The following is a 17,929-nucleotide window of genomic DNA, read 5'->3' on the forward strand; positions in this document are numbered from 1 at the left end:
GGCAGCCAAACAGTTCCCCAGGGCTTTGGTCAGCTCAGGAGCCTGGGGAGCCCAGGGCAAGGGAGGGCTGCAGGCTGTGGCAGGAGGGGAATGATGCTGAGGGATCCCACCTGTCCTGTGTCACCACGTGTGACATCTCTTCCAGGTCCTACACATGCCTGGAAAAGCAGATGTTTTATTGTCCTGTGTGTATTCAAAGAATAATGGCTGAAACAGGGGCTGAACTCCTGTCTGTTTTGAATTCTCTGGGAATGGCAACACCGAAGATGAAGTTTTATTTCTGCGGCCTTTGTACTTCATTAGACATTGCCAAAAATCATCCCCACCCCACTTAGCCCAGATGAGCTGCTGCAGAATACCACAGGGAAAACCACTTTTAAACTATAATCCTGGAAATGAGCTGTCCCGGTGGAAACCACCTCTGACTCACAGCGTTATGCAAGCACATTTCCTTCTGTAAAAGAGCCAGAACGTTTCCAGACCACCTACTGCAGGTCATAGCAGGAGCTCAAGAGACATTTCAAGTGTCCAGATTGTGTGCTGAATAGTAAAGGTCTTCTGTGTATTTATGTGACATGCAATGGTAACTTCATGGAGAAGGAAATAATATTTTTATCAGACAAACCAATGCTGTTCCACACAGGGGAGTTCCCTGCCTCTTTCTTTGTGGTTGTCACCATGAGAGATGGAGGGGACTCATCTGCAGAGCTTCCCAGAGCTCACCTAGGAAGGTTCCATCTTGTATTTTTTCAGAGCTTCATCATCAAGCCTGTCTCAGCTGGACAGATCATTTATGTTCCTCCTGCTGCCAGGAGGTACAGATACTCTTAATTATGTGAGGCCAAATTTTCAGTTGTAGGTAATGCAGGTATTACACATATTGACTTCAGCAAGCTCTTTAGGTACCCCCTGCCCTTAAGGGTAACACCAGTTGATGTTCTTATGGCCCAGAAAACCACAGGTTTATGCTTACAACTTAATGTGTAGGAAAAATAATGTATTTCAGAAGAGTCATCTGTAGAAGTAAAAATATGTTTCCAATTAGTATGACTTTATCAACTGTCACAAAGAAACAAAGTCGATTGTCCAGAAATAATTTATTCATCAACAATAAAACACTGAATAGAAAAAGCCTTGTAAATAAAACTATATATATATAATGCTTTATTTTTTTATTTCGATACTGCACAAAAACCACTACAGACAGTAACAAAATAATCCAATTAATCTTAAAAATTTCAAATTATAATTGTCACTCTTCATTTATCATGTTTTATTAACAATGCAAAGGTCATTTGTTTACATATTATACTTTTACTTGATATCATTAAATTGTTTCTTAAAACACTTGAAGCAATTTGTTGTTTGCCTCATAATTTATAACATATATCAATAAACAATATAACAGCTCTGAGAAAGATATGCAGACTGTTCAATGGTAAATAGTCTACCATAGGTTGTTTAGTGTGAGAGCAGGAATAAATCACAACTGAATTGGGATAGAAGTCAACACATTGAAGAGAAATAATACTTGGGGAACAATTACATGTTTTCCATTGCTCGCTTGGTGATGTGATCTCTTTCAAGCTCTGACTTCTCCTGTTTTAGGTACTCCAGCACCTTTGCCAGCATATCGTCATCCAGGAGCTGCCTGGTTTGCGTGTCATCAGCCTCCCCAGCCATGGAGAGCCTTTTGCTGAGCGAGGCCAGCTTGGCAGCCTCCTGTGGTCCCAGCTGGTTGAGGTGCTCTCGGATGGCCTGCTCCAGCTGCTCCTCCTCCTGCAGGTTGCCCTCTGATGCTGCAGCAGGGACTCTTTTCATCTGGTTGGTATTGATCACCTCGGGGTACTTTGCCAGCACCTTTGCCAAGTAATCAGCCAGCTCTTCATCCTTCTCATTCAGCTTCTCGTACTCCGCTTGTCGCCTCTCCAAGTCATTCATCCAGGCAGCTTTGGGGAACAGGTGCCCTTTCAATCTTCTGGGAATGTAAGACAGTCTTGGCAAGTCATTTTCTTGATTCAGACGATTTAGTAAGTAGGAGGGATTTTGGTTAGCTAAATTGTCATTTCCCAGAAGGCTGACAATATCTTCAATATTGAGGTCTTCGGGTAGATTTTCTGGAATAAGAGGCTGCTTCATGTACCCGATTTTAGAGTTTATATTATTTTTAAATATATCACTCTGTCCTAGATTGGTTTCAGTTATCTCGTCAAGGTCTTCTGGGAATTCCATTTCCTGCTCAGCTTCCAACCTTTCGCTCTGAAGCTGCTTTTTTTCTCCAGCTTTCAACATGTCTAATAAATCCTCAGGAGGAATTTGCAAATTCCTTGAGATTTCTATCAGCTGAGCTATAGCCTGAGGATCGAGTTGTTTATCCAAAAACATGGATGCTCTTTTTTCCTCAAGTTCTCCTCCAGTCCTTAATTTCCTGTTCCCAGCACTACCCATCAGCCTCTTCAGGTAGTAATTCATTAGTTTTGAAACATCCTCTGACACTTGATCTTTATTTTCTCTTCTTATTTCATCCTCAAGGAAGCTGAGTTTTCCCGATCTTTTCATTTCGTCGTCAATCTCCTCTTCATGTTTATCAATTTCCTCTTTGCTGTCTTTTATCTCTTCCTGGGTTTGGCTTTCCACTTTTTCCTCTATGGGATTCCAATCTTCTCCTCCAACCACGTCTTCATACGCAATGTTATTCACTTTGTACACATCATCTTCATCATCTGTGTACAACTTCTGGTCCTCATCCACCCTTTCTTTCTTGTGGTTGCTGGGCCCTGCCATCTTTCCCAGCTCCTGGAACACGGACTCGAGGGTGGCGAGGCTCTGGGGCGTGTACTGCTCCTCCACGATCTCGTTGGTGCGCTTGAAGGGACTGTCCCTTGAGCCCTCTTCATAGTGCCCAAGCGGCATCTTGAGGTACTTCTGCCACCTCTCAGGCCACTTGTAAGCCTCGTAATCATCAGTCACTCCAGCTGGAAAGCTGTTATCTGAACCCAGACCGTAGGGCTTATTCTCCTTTGGGCCAGCCTTTGACTCCTTCTCGGCTTGCCGCAAGGCTTCCAGCATCACCTTAACCCACTGGGACTCATCTTCAGTCAAAGAATCCCGCACGTTATCCGGGAGGTGGAGCTGGTCCTTGCTTTCTCTCTGTGGGAGGAGGTAGGGGACGCTTTGATAAGAGCTGTAGTCAGGGCTGCCTTCTCCCTTGTTGGTTTGCTTGCGAAGGTCCTCTATGTACTCCAGGGCTTTGATCATGTCGGGGTTTGGGAGCCTTTGCAGGTTTTTCATTGCATAGTCTGGGTCTTTCTGGAGCAGCTGGTGCTGCTGGAAGGAGGCTGCATCGACCCAACAGATTAGGACAAAGAAAAAGGTGAGAGCACAGGCTGTTCCAGGCTGGAAGGTTTTAGTTTCTGCCATGTTTAGAATACTTCCTTTAAATAAAGAAGAAGAAGAAGAAAAAGAAGCTGTTAACACATGGAGACAGGCTTAGGAAACAGAGCTCTGCAAGAAATTTCTTATCTCTATGCTTCATGTACTTTATGAACATTAATTGTCCAATGGCAGCACCAAAGTACAAAATACCAACCCCATATAACTCATGAAATGCCCATAGACACACCTAGATGTCATTTTGATCATGAGAACAAAGCACTTAAATTATAAAATTGGTATATCCATACATTTAAATGCTGCTCAAAATACTAGTAATAAAACTACAGACAGAAATATTTTGTGAGATTGCTCCATAGGTAATCTAATTTCCTGCCAGGACATTACTGCTGAATGGCGCTTAACTGCAATAAAATTATTGTCATGAAGTGAACATGACATATAAAATTACTTGCAAGTTTATTTCTGTCACTACTGATAGCACTGAAGTTATTTCCTTTATTTTGCTATTTCATATTAAAAAAATATTTGTATTACAATGGAATATCAGGTAATGACTCTATGACTCATCTTCCTAGGGCAATGATCTCTTACATGAGAGGAAAAATATAATTTATCCTAAAGGTATAAAATAATTTTACTGAATCCCTGAAAGCCCATCTCAGAAACGAGCTTGAGTAGGTAGGTTCTGAGTGGTGATTTCATTCATTTGCTTATTCATTCACTCCAGCAGAAATTGAATCAGGTCCCAGGACAGGCAGAAACATGACCCCTGGCAAATTTGGTTAGAATAGATCAGTAGAAGCCCATGTCTGCCCAGCGTACACCAGACAAAAATAAACTCTGGAGCAGAACTGGGAAAAACACTCCTGTGACAGAGCTGAGATGATTACAGCATCACTGTGCACGAGGGTACAGCTGCAAAAGCCTTGCAGGGAGCTGGGCACCCTCCCCAGCAGAGGGGAAATTGCCACCAGTCATTCCCCAGGACACTCTCAGGCACACTGGGGCCATGGGATAGACTGGACTCTTTTCTGACCCACTTGCATTAACAAATAAAAGGTTCAACAATGAGAAAGGAATGATAAAGATATCAACTGCTTTGATTAATTGACCTATTTTGGTTCCTTTGGTTTTTGGCTTGGTAAATCATCCTGTTGAGACTTTGGTGGTTCATAAGAGCCTGAAAGAGCTGTGCACACCCGTGTTTACCCACTGCTGGAAGCAGAAAGTGAGCATGAATGTGTTCATTTCAGCTCACTTGTAGATTTTTCCACTCCATTTTTGTCCTTAACATAATGTGACTTAACTAAATAATTAAAGCCCTATCAGTTCAGAGAGCTGCCTCTTTTCCCCCCCTTCAGTATGCATGAGCAGGCTAACAGGCATAATAGCAAACAATTTCCCCAAACATTTCTGACTTCAAGCCTGGATACATTTGAGCATTGATTTCACAAATGATTAGTTCAACAGCTAATTAGCCAGTCCCACCCTCCAGATCTGAGTTTGCCCTGAGCCAAAGTCAACCCATTGCTTCATTTTCTGTCACAGAAAAGGCATTAGCCCTGGACGTAAATGTATATATCCATTAAAAAACCCCAACAAACAAACAAACAAAAACCAAAACAAACAAAACACCCCCAGCCAAACATCACCTAATTTTCTATTTCTGTAGCAAATAAGTAAATTAAGGCTTTCTTTTTCAGCAGACTGGTCATTAACAGAGTTCATTTGATCAGCACATGAGAAACTGTCCTTTCCAAGGGATGGGGGAAGGGAGAGTCCTTCTATAATCATCTGCCAAGCACCTCCCACTCACAAGGACCAGGAACTCACCCTCCTTCTCTGCACACAATTGGGATTGTTACAGCCTTAGCAAGGGCTGTCAGCATCCCACTGAAATCAAAATGTGTGCAGCCAGGCAAAGTTTAGTTTAGTGTTCCACAAGGATGTTGCTCAGTTGGGTATTTCCTTTGCAGGAACAACAGATCATCGGCTCCTCTCTACATATTTTCTGCGCATTTGCCTCTAGGTCAACTTTTACTTCTAATTTATTGGTAGATGATATTTGAAAGCCTTGTTAAACAGATTTGGGAAGGATTTCTTTTACAAGCTATCAGTTCAGGTCATAAATCTTGTCATTAAATATACTGTGCTATCCAAGGTAAGAGTGTTCCTCCCCAGTCGTTCAGACTTTAATTCCACATTTGTTTTTAAAACAGGACATTTTAGCCTATCTTTAGGAAATATTGTAAACATTCTCTCCTGTGCCTGTCACAATATGCTAAAACAGCTCTTTTGTCTTCAGATCAATAACTGTGAAGCCAGTCTAGATGGAGAGCATATTTTCTCCTCTATTAGAACCTAACAAACAGGAAAATCATCTTTTAGCCAACAAATGAAGATGAAGAAGCTCCTCTTTACAAAATGAGGCAACCACAATCAAAATTTAACACATACAAGGGCAATACAGACTGAAAAAAGTTCCCTGAAAAACAGACACAGAAAATATCTTGTTTCTGGGATGTTTCCATGGTAGCAGTAATTTTCTCTCTCATTCTCCTGGCAGTTGTTTCTGATGTGACTCTAATGTTTCCAGTGAAATTTAGCTATGAAAACTCATAGGGTTTTTTCCTATAGATGTGTCCCTGCTCTGACAGCCTTAGGTGAAACATAAGAGCAGTTATCCATAGGGAAAATAAGTATATCATGCACTCTTCCTCCCATTTCTTTTTTGCAATAAATAACACGACTGCAGCAAATCTGCCTTGTTTATAAGCATCCCTAGCCTTTTACCCTGTGGAAGGGACTGAAAACACAAACAAAACAGCAACGAAGGGTAAAATCCCAAACTCACGGCAGTCCTAGTGACTCTAAGGACTGTTTGCATGCGGATCCATCTGGGCAGGGGCTCGGGGGGTGTTTGATCCGAGGGATTCCCGTGCCCATCCCTGAAGCGCTGCGAGCGGGCTGTGCTGAGCGCCGCCGCTCCCGGGAGCGCTCCGAGCCGGCAGCGCACGGACATAACAGATATCTGGTACAACACACATGCATTTATACATGCAGACATGCATTTTGTATGTGTATAGTACATATAGTGATAGGGGTGCATTTTGTAGAGATGCGTTCCCTTGCATGCCCGGCCCCGGCACCATCGGCTCAAGGTGCGACTTCGGAGCTCTCTCGGTGTCGGATCCTCCTGCGCAGCCCTGGGGCTCCGCGCATCCTGCATCCCAACCTACATCCCTGCATCCCTGCATCCCTACATCCCAATCTGCATCCCTGCATCCCGGCGGCCCTGCAGCCCTACCTGCGCTGCCGCCGCTCCGCCGCTCCGCCGCCTTCAGCACCCGGACAGCGCCCGCTTATACCGCCCCGGCCGCGCGTCACGGCCCCGCCCCGCCCGGCTCGGCCCGGCCCGGCCCCGCCTTGCCCGCTACGGCCCAGCCCCGCCCGGCTCCGTCCCCGCCGGAGCGTCCGCGACCCCCAGCCCGGGCACGTCAAACCGGCAGCGGGAAAAGGACGGGATGGAAAAAAAAGGAGAAAAGTAAAAAAATATAGAGGGGAAAAAAAAGGTACGAGGATAAACAAGGAGAGAAAAGGAAGGCAAGGAGGAAAGGGAAAAAGATTTAAAAATAAAAAAGAAAGCAAAAGGCAGAAGTGATGCAGCCAGTGCCTTCTGCTTCTCAGGCTGGGAGGAAGGACTCGATAAACCCGACCCAGAGCAAACCAGCAGCAGGGCACACACCCAGGGCTGTGGGGCAGGAGCCAACCCCGATGTGAGAGCAGCCCGGCTGTGAGGATGACTCTGCACCCAGGGTCAGTGTGAGTGTGCCTGGCTCTGTGCCTGGCAGGAGACGGCCTTTCAACAGCTATGGCCAGCAGGGGTTTTTTATTTTTTCTCTTTAGTTCATTGACTGAGGTGTTGTGGCACATTTCTGGCTTTGTCACAGGGCAGGGATAGTTCATGGCCGTGTCATCAGTGTAGGAGGCTCTGGGGCTCTGCACCAACAGAGATGGGCAGAGGGGGAAGGACACCCCTCCGTTGTTGTCTGAGGTGGATGGACAAACTGAAGCATGTTGGGGAAACACAAGGCAGAAGGCTCCTCCTGCTCCAGCAGCCCCATCCCAGCTGTGTGCCCTGGCTGTGGTGGCTGTGGCATGGGACAGGGGCCAGGCTGGCACTGCTCTGGATGGGGATGCAGCCAGAGAGGGACTGCCCATCCCTGGGGCGCTGCTGAAAAGGCCCTCAAGGTTTTACCTCCATCCTCAGCACCCAAAAAGGGCAGCACCTGCATGACTGGATCAGTGGGATGAGTAAATACCACCATGCCATAAATCACAAAACACAAGATGTAACACATGGCTTCAGCTGATGCTCAGAGTTTTAGCTTGCTCCTTCTGCTTCCTTTCTATTACAGAAAGGTTGTTTGGCTTTGGCTTTTAAATAAGGATTCCTTTTCCCCAAAAATAAATCTTTCCTGACAATTTTGACCTTTTACAGCACAAAATGCAAAAAAACCTAGGATGAATGTACCTTCCAAGCCAATAAACATTACAAAATTAAATTATTGTAAGAACAGTAAGCTAGAAATAATTGTAGCCATGAACAGACAAGAAGAAAATCCTGGCTGCATTTGCTGTAGCTGACACAGAAATCTGGAAATAAGAGATCTTGTTTCACCTCATGTAGTTTTATGAGTATCAGTTTTTGTGCTGAAACTCTTCAGCAGCAGCTTTATTCTGGCCCCTGATTGCATCCAACACACACACACTTTCATTAGCAGACCCAGGAAGAAAAGAGCCCAGAAAATACTGCATTAGGGCCTGTGTTGGCAGCCCTGAGGAAGGGAAACAAAGGCAATGCTGCAGTGAGCTGAGGGCAAGGTCCAGGTGCCCTCTGAGCAGCTGGTGCTAAATTGCTGAGCACCACATCCCTTCAGCAGGGCTCTGAGTGCCCATAAAACACAGCTCTGCAGACACTGATACACCTCAGCCCATGGACACAACACCCAATGCAATCAGAACCAACAAACAAAATAATAACAAAAAACACCCAGCAGAAAATTACTCCATTCAGACTTTCAGGAATTTTCTTTTGCTTCTGCAGGTGTTCCCAACAGGCTCTCGTGCATTCTGTCACCAAATGAGTAATACTCATGGAGCAAACTCTTTCCCATGAAATCATCCTGTTGAAACCATCCATCCATCCATCCCTGATCTTCTGCATTAGAGCGCATTTCAGACAAACCAAATTATCTGGCACATGAGCAAGATTCCATCCTCCTTAGCCACTCACCTCAGATTTACAGCATGTAAAGTCAGCCAGACACTTGGCTTAGGTCTCTGCTGTGGCTATTCTGGGTTCAGTGGATAAAATTTTCCAAAAGCTCTCTACAATCCATCTGTCAATTTTACTCCATATCAAAAAATGTTGCCTGGATTTTTTGCTTATGATTGGTTGCATCCACACAGCCCTATAAGGATGAGCCCTAAAAGTACATTACTGAATGTACTTTTTTTGGTCATATTGAATGTACAGCATTCTTTTCCTCAGAATGAGTCATGCAACTGAAAATTGGATCTGTTCTGTCATCAGAAGTTCCATGGCATTTTATACAGGAGTAAGATCACATCACAGTATCTCTCAATTTTAGGAAATTGCATTAGAATTAGCTCAATATCAACTGCTTAAGCAAAGGAGCGGGTTAATCTCATTTTTCTGAGTGAATTTTGACCATGTGCATCCTTTTGTGCATCCTGGGAGCAGGCCTGCTCTATCTGCAGTGATTTCTCTCAACAGCTTGCCTGTCACATGCCCTCCCTCACCTAGTCATGCGTCATGAGAAGATAAAAGTTAATCAATCAACCCTGCACCTTGCAGAAAAGGCTTTTCTTTCATTCCATGCAAGAAGGAGGGCACGGGTTGGGAGGGGAACTTCGCTGCAGCAAACAGAGGCTGGAGGGCTCCAGCCCACTCTGGTTTGTCACAGCCCGGCTGGAACATCCTCAACCCTACAGTCAGTGGGGAAAGAACAGCCAGGAAGCTTGTCTTGAGGAGGCAGCACGGTCTGGCAAAGGGCCCTGGGGTCCCTGTCCTTGTGCCCAGGCCCAGCACACACCAGAGCCACAGCAGCCCATGGACCATGGGCTCCCACCACACCTGCCCAGCTCCAGCAGAGGATGGAACGATGATCTGGCTGGGATAACCATCCCAGCAGAAACACAGAGGCAGCACATTTGTCTTTTCTAAACACCAGAATGGTTTCTGCTTCTGCAGCTCTGGCTCTCTCCTCCTCTAATTGGTGTCACCAGGATCAGCACTGCTCAAAAATAAAGCAGGGTTGTGTCAATATTGATTATTTCCCTCCCTTCTTCTGTTTCTAGTGGCAACTAAAAATAATTTACAATTCATTACAGATGTGACATCTCCTGCAGAATAAATGCCATTGTCACATTTAAAATTCAGTCCATATCTGACTTGAATATCTTCATTTTCTCTGAATATAATGAGAAAGAGGAGGTTTTCTTTCCTCTGAAAAAGCTCATCTGCCATAATAGATACAAATTAATTTAAATTATTTTAATTTTAAAATACTTGAACTCTGCTTGTATCAACATCAGACTCGTCATTTTCTGCTCATTTTGCATGCTTGAAAGATCAATCATATTTGTATGCAAATATTTTTGGCCTCCCTAAATTTAGTGCACAATAAATGGCTCAAATTTAATTTCCAAAGCCATAAAGGGGAGGGATAAATACAGCATTGTAAGGAAAAAAATAAGGGTTTTGCAGTTTTTAACCACAGTCCTTTAAAAGCAGGGGTGTCAAGGCAAGCATCCACTGGCTGTAGATCACTGGGCTTTATTCAACACTGCAACGAGATAAGGCAGGTTTAACACCAGCCTGCCCTGCACACCTCCCTGAGGGGACATTTCAAGAACAAGAAAAGCTAAGGAAAAACAAAAAAAAACCCCAAAACCTGGATTTTTATCCAACATTTACAAGCTCAGGATTTCAGGCTGCCTGCTTATTAAAAAAAAATAACAGAAGAGAAGTCTTAGGCCAGGCTTGGCTGTGGGTGTGCCTCAGTGCTCATGGGATCATCCCTTCATACCAGGGCTGTGACACCCCTGCTCAGAGCCCTTCCCTAGGGCTGTGCCACCCCTCCAGTGCCGGCAGAAACAGCCCAGCCCTGCTGCCTCACTGCTATTACCTGCCCAGTGTCCCACACTTGCTATGGGATGCCTGAAGTTCAGGAAAATCTCTCCACCCCATGGGAGAGATCCCCTGCTCATGGGATCCATCAGCTCAGCCAGGGCCAGAGAAGCCTGGGCTGGAAGAGCCGCAAAAGCATCAGATGAACGAACAGGGAAAGAGTTTGCTGCTCCACTTGTTCCAGTATAGCAGCCTCCACTTTGAGTCCCCTGCACAGGAATAGCAAACACCAACGGATTAAGGAATACATGCCTTCTCATAGAAGCACGGAATTATTTTTGTCTCCAGGCCTCCCACACACATACTCACATATTTTCTCCCGTGGAGTTTCAAGGCTTTTCACGAGCCTGTGACATCTGCTTACCAACATTTGGTGTAAAAATATCGATATCTGCTCTGCATAGCTGTGCTGAGTGCTACATTTACCAGCCAGTAAAGATCAGGAGTCTCCTGGGAGCTGGCTGGATCAAACTGTCATGATTTCAGCACTGCTTTGCGTCAGACAGCAGAATTTAAAGTCAAAACACAGATAGTTCAGGGAGGAAGACAATGTGAAGCCCTGAGTCATACCCTGCTGAGGGTGAGGAGAACAGATTAATAGACAGCAAACATGAATGAAACTGAAGGGCTCATTTAGTCATGCGGCTGCTTCTGAAACCCAAAATAGGATTTATTTTTAGTCGCCGGGCATGAAAAGAGGATTTCTTTGCACTTTGCCAAGGAGAAGTTGAGAGAAGAGTTTTAATTAGCATGGGGCAGGCTCCCCTTTGCCTTGACACCCCGAGGGCTCGGCTGCAGCACTGGCTGTGCTCAGGCTGGGGCTGCTGCTCTCAGCCTGCTCTGACAATTCGTCATCCAGGGCATGCTGTGCATGACCCAGCAACTCTCAGCACCATTCACACATGGAAGAGGCAGCCTCTACTCCCGCCCCATCCCACTCTGCCAAAGCTGAGGCACAATACTCTGCTTGTAGCCAGGGGGGTTTGTCTGGGGAGCTGCTCTGCTCCCCACTGCTGGCTCGTGGGGAAGGGAGGCAAGGCAGCCCTGCCGTGGCAGCTGGAGAATCTGCACAGGCTGACCCCAAATCACTGGAGATTACACAACTGAAACCCTCCAGAGCAGCAGCAGCCAGCTAAACTGGTTTGGCTGTGCCCTCCCTGTGCATGCCACCTGCTCCTGCCAGGATCCTCAGCTGGTGTGAGTGCCCAGCCTGGGGTGTTGGCCACCTTGGGGTACCTGGCTCAGCCAGGACTGCCCTTCAGTGATGTTTCCTCATGACAGAACACAAAAGTTCTACATGGGAGGGGGAAAAGTTTGCACAGCAGTGACCTGTACACACATTTATGTGAGTTTTCATTTTAAATAAACAGAGAGAAGTGCTTTCACAGCTGTGCATAAGATTAGGGCCATTATTTAGTCCTCTGCTAAGTCATTCAGCAATTCTGCTCTGCAGAAACTTCATGATCTTGGGGCTAAGTCATTTCTATTCCTTACTTACATTAAACCCTCATTAATTTTTACATTAATCACTCATAAGCATGAAGAAGCTCAGTGATTTTGGATCTCTCTGTCTCTGGCAGAAAAGTGCCCATTTTGTTATCTGCTGCTATGTCTGACAACACAGAATGGGGGTTAGAGGAGCCAAATTGCCACTCCAAATTAACACTTCCTCCTTTTTTTGAGAGTCCAGCCATTCCCAAAGCATGAGCCAACATGTTGGCATTACTGCATGTGGGCAAAGGTTCTGCCATCCCCAAGCCACCAGGGCAACAGGTGCTTTAGCAATGGAGCACGTGAGAGTTTATGTGCTGAAGCTGGGAGGGCAAAAAGCCCAGCTCTGCTCTGTGCCATAAAACATTATCACCATTTTCTCGTGTATTGTCCTTGTCAGGGTCATTTGTTTCCCTGGTTTCATCACAGCCCATTTTGTGGCCAAAGGTTTGTCCTTTGCTCAGTACATTTGTGCAAGAATTCCAACCCTATTGCTACAGTAATTTATACACATCTGGGTCCAAATCAAACGCAGTATTTGGTCAAGAATGTGACAAAAATAGGCGAAAGAGACTCAGTGCAAGGCACAGCACAGAGATAGTGTTATAGAATTCCTCCTTCTACAAGAAAAGAGCAAACAATTCTATTTGTTAGCTTGCCTGGACAAGGCAAAACCACTTCGTGCCACGTCCTTTTAAAAAAATATATACTAAATTAAAAGTTTAGTCAACATAATTATGAGTGATTGCATCAAAAAGAGAGCACGAATTCATGTCCTCCCACATGTTATGGCTGTTAGCTTTGTCACATCAGCATCAAAGCAGAAATCTTGTTGTTTTAGGGTTCAGCTGTGCTGACATTGATTTTCAGGATGTAGACCCAGGGAGCTCTGGCTGGCTTCAATGGCAGCTTCCCTATTCAGTGGCTGTGGAATGAAGGCAAGCCCAGAGTCTCAGTGCAAAAAGCAGAACAGATGCAGGTTAATCATTTACCCCTCACTGCTGCAGGCTGTACTCAGGGGTGAGCACAGAGCCAGCACAGCCCACTGACCCACTGACACCCACTCCTGGCTGCTGAGGGTTTAGTGCCATCCAGCAGATGTGCAGGAGGCAGACTGTGGGCAGCAGGAGGCAGAGAAATCAAACAGTGTGATCTGTGAGCTGCACAATTCCTCCGTGGACAAGTGTACATGGAAAGGCACCACGCTCCATCCAGCTGGGTACATGGCACAACGTGGCATCCATCCACTGCAATATCAAGAGCTCTGCTAACATCTACAGTTTGCTTTTTCTTATGACTCAGTCATGAAAAGGTCTCTTGAGGCACGAAAAGACTGATGGGCAGGCTGCTCCCTTCTCTGGCAAAAGTCAAAATACAAGTGGTGACATTGTTTCTCCAAAAAGCCTCCAATCGACAGGACAACTACTAACATTTCTGCAAGCTGGGAAGAACATTTGTTTGGATGTCCAAACTGTTTTAGATAGCAGTCTTACACCTCTCTCAGATATAAGAGCCTTGACTGGCAAGTAAAATCCATATAATCAGGTGAAAACGCTGTGATTTTCCCCTGAGGTAAATACTTTCTGTCTTACATACCTGACTGGTAAGTGCCTGAGATGAGCTGAGTGCCCTTCCCAGCCCTGAGGCTCCACTTGGGAGGGTACATTTATAGAATTGTAGCTGGTGCCTTTATTTTGAAGCAGTTCTGGTGCTGCCACTGTGCTGCAAAACATCACCCCAGGTCCATCCCGACAGCAGCAGGGCTGCAAAACCCAAAAAGCACAGCCCAGGAGCTGCTCACAGATGCAGCCTGCATCCCCAAGGACTCAGGGGCCATGTCCCAAAAACACACCAGGTATCCTGTCATCTGCTCCTCCTGCATTCAGCGTGATGCTGCATCTCATAAAAGTGTTCTGCTCTCCCAGAATAAATGGTTTAAAATTCAAGGTAAAAGCAATTCATTGCAGCTGTTTAAAATCAGGTCACAAAGCCCTCAGTGAATTGCTGTCAGCATCACCCCAGTGTGGCTCACAGGAGCTCCTGTGTGCACCTGGGGTCACAGGGAGCTCTTTGGCTGCCTCTGGGTTTCCACCAGAGCACCTCAAGGATGGACCAAGAGACCAGGCACTGGAGATCTTGTCTGAAGGACTAAATGGATTACTTGACCATGCCAGGAGGTTTTCACCTTCTGTTGCAGATGTAATATTGATGAGGTTCTCAATTGTACATAACCATTTCAGGATGCTACTGTATGAAAAACACACAAACAAAACCAAATCCAGCCATTCCAGGTTGCTGGTGCTTACTTTGGATCAGGGAGCCAGGACCAGTCTGTTTGCTGAGGTGGATTCTCCTTGGTTTCCCCCAGTGTAATGGTGCCTGTTGGTACAGAAGCTTTGTGGAGTCCCTGCTGGCTGGGCTCTCTCAGGTCTTTTTCCTGGAGAAGCACAGAGAGAAGAAAGAGAAAACAATTCTTATCTCTACTTGCCGCTCCTGTTGCCTTTGCACATGTGGAATGTGTCAAGGAGATTGTTTACCTGAAGTGATTGGGCAATTAGATTTTACTGAGGATTGTTTGGTTTCCTTGTCCAGCTGGAAAAAGCTGTGTCCTGGCTGTCTGGGGAGAGTCACGAGTTTTCTTTAGTATGTAATTACAGCATAGTATCTTTTTAGTTTAGTATAGTATAGTATAGTATAGTATAGTATAGTTTTAATATAGAAATAGAATAATATAATAAAATAATATAATAAAATAATATAATAAAATAAAATTAGAATATTGTATTATAATAACATATAACATAGTAATTATACTATAATACAATAATATAATATAATATAATATAATATAATATAATATAATATAATATAATTTCAGTAAAGCAATTGTTGAGCATTCTGAATGCATGGAGTCAGATGCCAGTCATTCCCTGCATCAGAGGCACCCTGTATTACTGTACCTGGCAGTGCTGGCAGGTACAGACTTGGTCCTGTGCACAAGCAGAGCCCCCTGAGCTCCTAGGAAGGACATTAACCCCATTTTATGATATTTTTCAAAGCATGGAGGTATTTTGTTTGGGACAGGAAGAAATGAGGAGGAAGATCTGTAAGGTGAGGAGGAGACACAGCAGGAGCTGGTAAGGGAAGGCAGCAGGCAGGGATGCAGCTGCAGTGCCTGAGCCAGCAGAGCACAGAGACCAAACTCCTCTGGAAACCACAGACACAGGCTGGAGCTGGCAGGAGCAGATGGTGCAGGAGCTGAGGCAGGAATGCTGAGCCTCTCTGGGAGGCTCTGTGCCAAGGAGGTGGGACCAAAGGGTAATTAGGCTGATGAACAGTGATATGAAATGTATCAAATGAGGCTTAAATGTAAGAGAAATTGTAGGAAAAATTAGTTGAAGGGAAAAGCATAACAGAGTAAATCCCAGCACAGGGAAGCAGAAATACAGGACCTGCTCCCAAAAGTAAATCCATATAAAAACTCCACTTATGGTTCCTGATTTTACCTACCAAGCACATATATGAATTCTAGCCATTTATTTTCTTTTAAAAAGTAGTAAACCCACAGGATTCAAAATATATTCTTCAGCTGTAATGAGACCAAATATATTTGGAATGTGCACAAAATTAAAAACATATCTAAGAGCTTTGAGCAGCAGTCAGTGTTTGCTGAACGAGAGCCCTTAACCATGATTTTTAATTAGTATTGACAAAAACCTTAACACTAAGTTTATGTTGTTACTCCTCACAGCTGCACAGACAGCCAGGGCTCAGAGATCATCTATCCACAGCAACACCCAGACAGCATTAACTTGGAAACCAAACACAGCTGCAGAGGCTTCTCTGTGCCAGTGGCATCAGACAAGACCAAACAAACAAACCAAACAAACCAGACCTCTTTTCGTAATTATTTTAACCAAGTCCAACCATTCCTTTTACAAAACTGTGACACTTCAGGAGAGGGGAGCCAATAAAAACCACAAGCAAGCAAAAAATTTTCAGGCAGACAGATAATAAAACAAGCATTCAAATTTGATTGCTCTGTTGATCATCAAAAGCAACACCTACAAATCTGTCTACATCCACTGATAAATCTGGTATCTTCCCATGGCTATATTGCATATTAGCTTAAGACTGCTCTGACCTAGAGTAGCTGTTGAATTCATACTTTGCATTTTGCTGAAGTAAGTCTTAAATTCATAAAGCAACATGAATTTTAATAATGCTGAGCAAGTCTTGCTTGACATATCAGCTGGATTATTTTAAAAAAGATGGATCACCAAATACAATAGTATATAACCACATGTGCAGAAAATTGTACACAGCCCAAAGAGGTGGTTTGATCAGGTTTTTTAGGCAGAAAACAATGCAAAGCAAAGCAATTCAGGCCACATAGTTTTCTGAGTCCTTAAATCCTTACACAGCACAGACAAACGTTCTGAGATGACCCTGTTCCTTAATGAGTCTCTAAGTACTTAGGGTGCTGTGAATCATTCCTCTCCAAAACTTACTTTCATTGTCTTGTGAGTACAGAGGTTTGCAAAGTAGTTGCCATTCCTATACATTTCCTTCTGCTTCATTTAGAGGCTACCAAGATACCTTAAAATAATCTGGAACAGCTGTGATATAGAAACAACTCCAGCTGCAAAACAGCATCCTAGAAAGAACCAGGAGAGCTTCTTTTGCTGGGTGACAGCAAGGATGGACATCCACTGTTTTGCACAGAGGAGGCAGACATGACTGTAAATAAGAGCAAGGGCAGAACTTGCAGGGGACAGAAGTGGAGGATGGTTAAATTAACCTTTCTCAGACCACTTCAATGCTGACACATTCTAACATATATTTTTTTCTGCAATCTTCCCTCTCCATCATATTTCTGAGCATTCTCTGCTGTGTCTAACCCAATGAAACCCTGACTGGGACCAGCAGAATCTGCTATGAATAGTTTGTACTCTAGTACAGCTGTTTGTGTAAGGATTAAATCTTATTGTACCACTCTGGGGGAACATACAGAATTTTCTTCTGTCTAACTGAGTTCAGGTTAAAAACCCTTTATATCTAGGTAGGAATCTGTGCCTTTATATCTAAGTAGGAATCTGTCCCTCTGTTTCTTTCATCCTGGTTTGCAGTATTTAACAGCATCCTACTACAGTGGAGTGTAACTCCTACAGAAACAACTGGCAGAGTAGGAAACAAAGCAGCTTCCATTGCACTTTTCTTATCAAACTTTCCATAACCTTCCTGCAGACTTTCTTGTAGCAGTCCAGGGCAGTCAAAGCCTTGGTAGCCTAGCTGCTGAATGACAGTAACCCTGTGACCATTCCATTAATGTTATATGAACAAAAGTTCTGTAAGACATTTGCCAATAGTTGTTATTTAGAGGCATTTAAATAGCCACCTTCACAGGAAGCCATATCACAAAGAGACAAGAATGTTTCCTTGACCAATTGTTTGCTATTCTCTGGTGCAACCCTGAAGTATTTTGAAGTGGTTTGCTTATGAGTCAAGAAAGGAAAAAATAAATGAATAAAGAAGAAAAGATCAGTCAAAGATTTTGCAGTTGATGCAGTCAGCTGCCATTCATGACCTCTTGTGCTATTTAAAACTAGACTTGAAGGTGCAGAAGGCAAAGGCACAGTAGCAGATGACTGGGAAGACTGACGAGAGAAAGAGAAGTTTCCAAAAGTGCACTGTGGCACTGGCATTAGTCAGGCACACAGAGAGCTTCCATCTAAAGCAGCAATATTAGCATGCAGTGCCTGACTACATTTTCATTTGAAGCTCAGCAAGGCAGGCTCATTCTCTCCAGCAAAGTCAGGCTGATGC

The 17,929-nt window shown here is 44.4% G+C and overlaps 1 protein-coding gene across 1 annotated transcript; it reads right to left on the minus strand.

Moving 5' to 3' along the window:
* Window positions 1-1,155: 1,155 nt before the first annotated feature.
* Window positions 1,156-6,778, minus strand: SCG2 (secretogranin II). The gene is made up of 2 exons (XM_054282583.1): window positions 6,704-6,778; window positions 1,156-3,434 (listed from the first exon to the last, which is right to left on the minus strand). The coding sequence occupies exon 2, from the start codon at window positions 3,418-3,420 to the stop codon at window positions 1,543-1,545; it is 1,878 nt and encodes a 625-aa protein (XP_054138558.1). The 5' UTR covers window positions 3,421-3,434; window positions 6,704-6,778; the 3' UTR covers window positions 1,156-1,542.
* Between the last annotated feature and the right edge of the window lie 11,151 nt (window positions 6,779-17,929).

Source organism: Melozone crissalis, unplaced genomic scaffold (assembly GCF_028551555.1).
Source record: "Melozone crissalis strain CALT ecotype California unplaced genomic scaffold, PUWL_Pcris_2 ptg000034l_1, whole genome shotgun sequence".
In the NCBI taxonomy this organism is placed as follows: domain Eukaryota; kingdom Metazoa; phylum Chordata; class Aves; order Passeriformes; family Passerellidae; genus Melozone; species Melozone crissalis.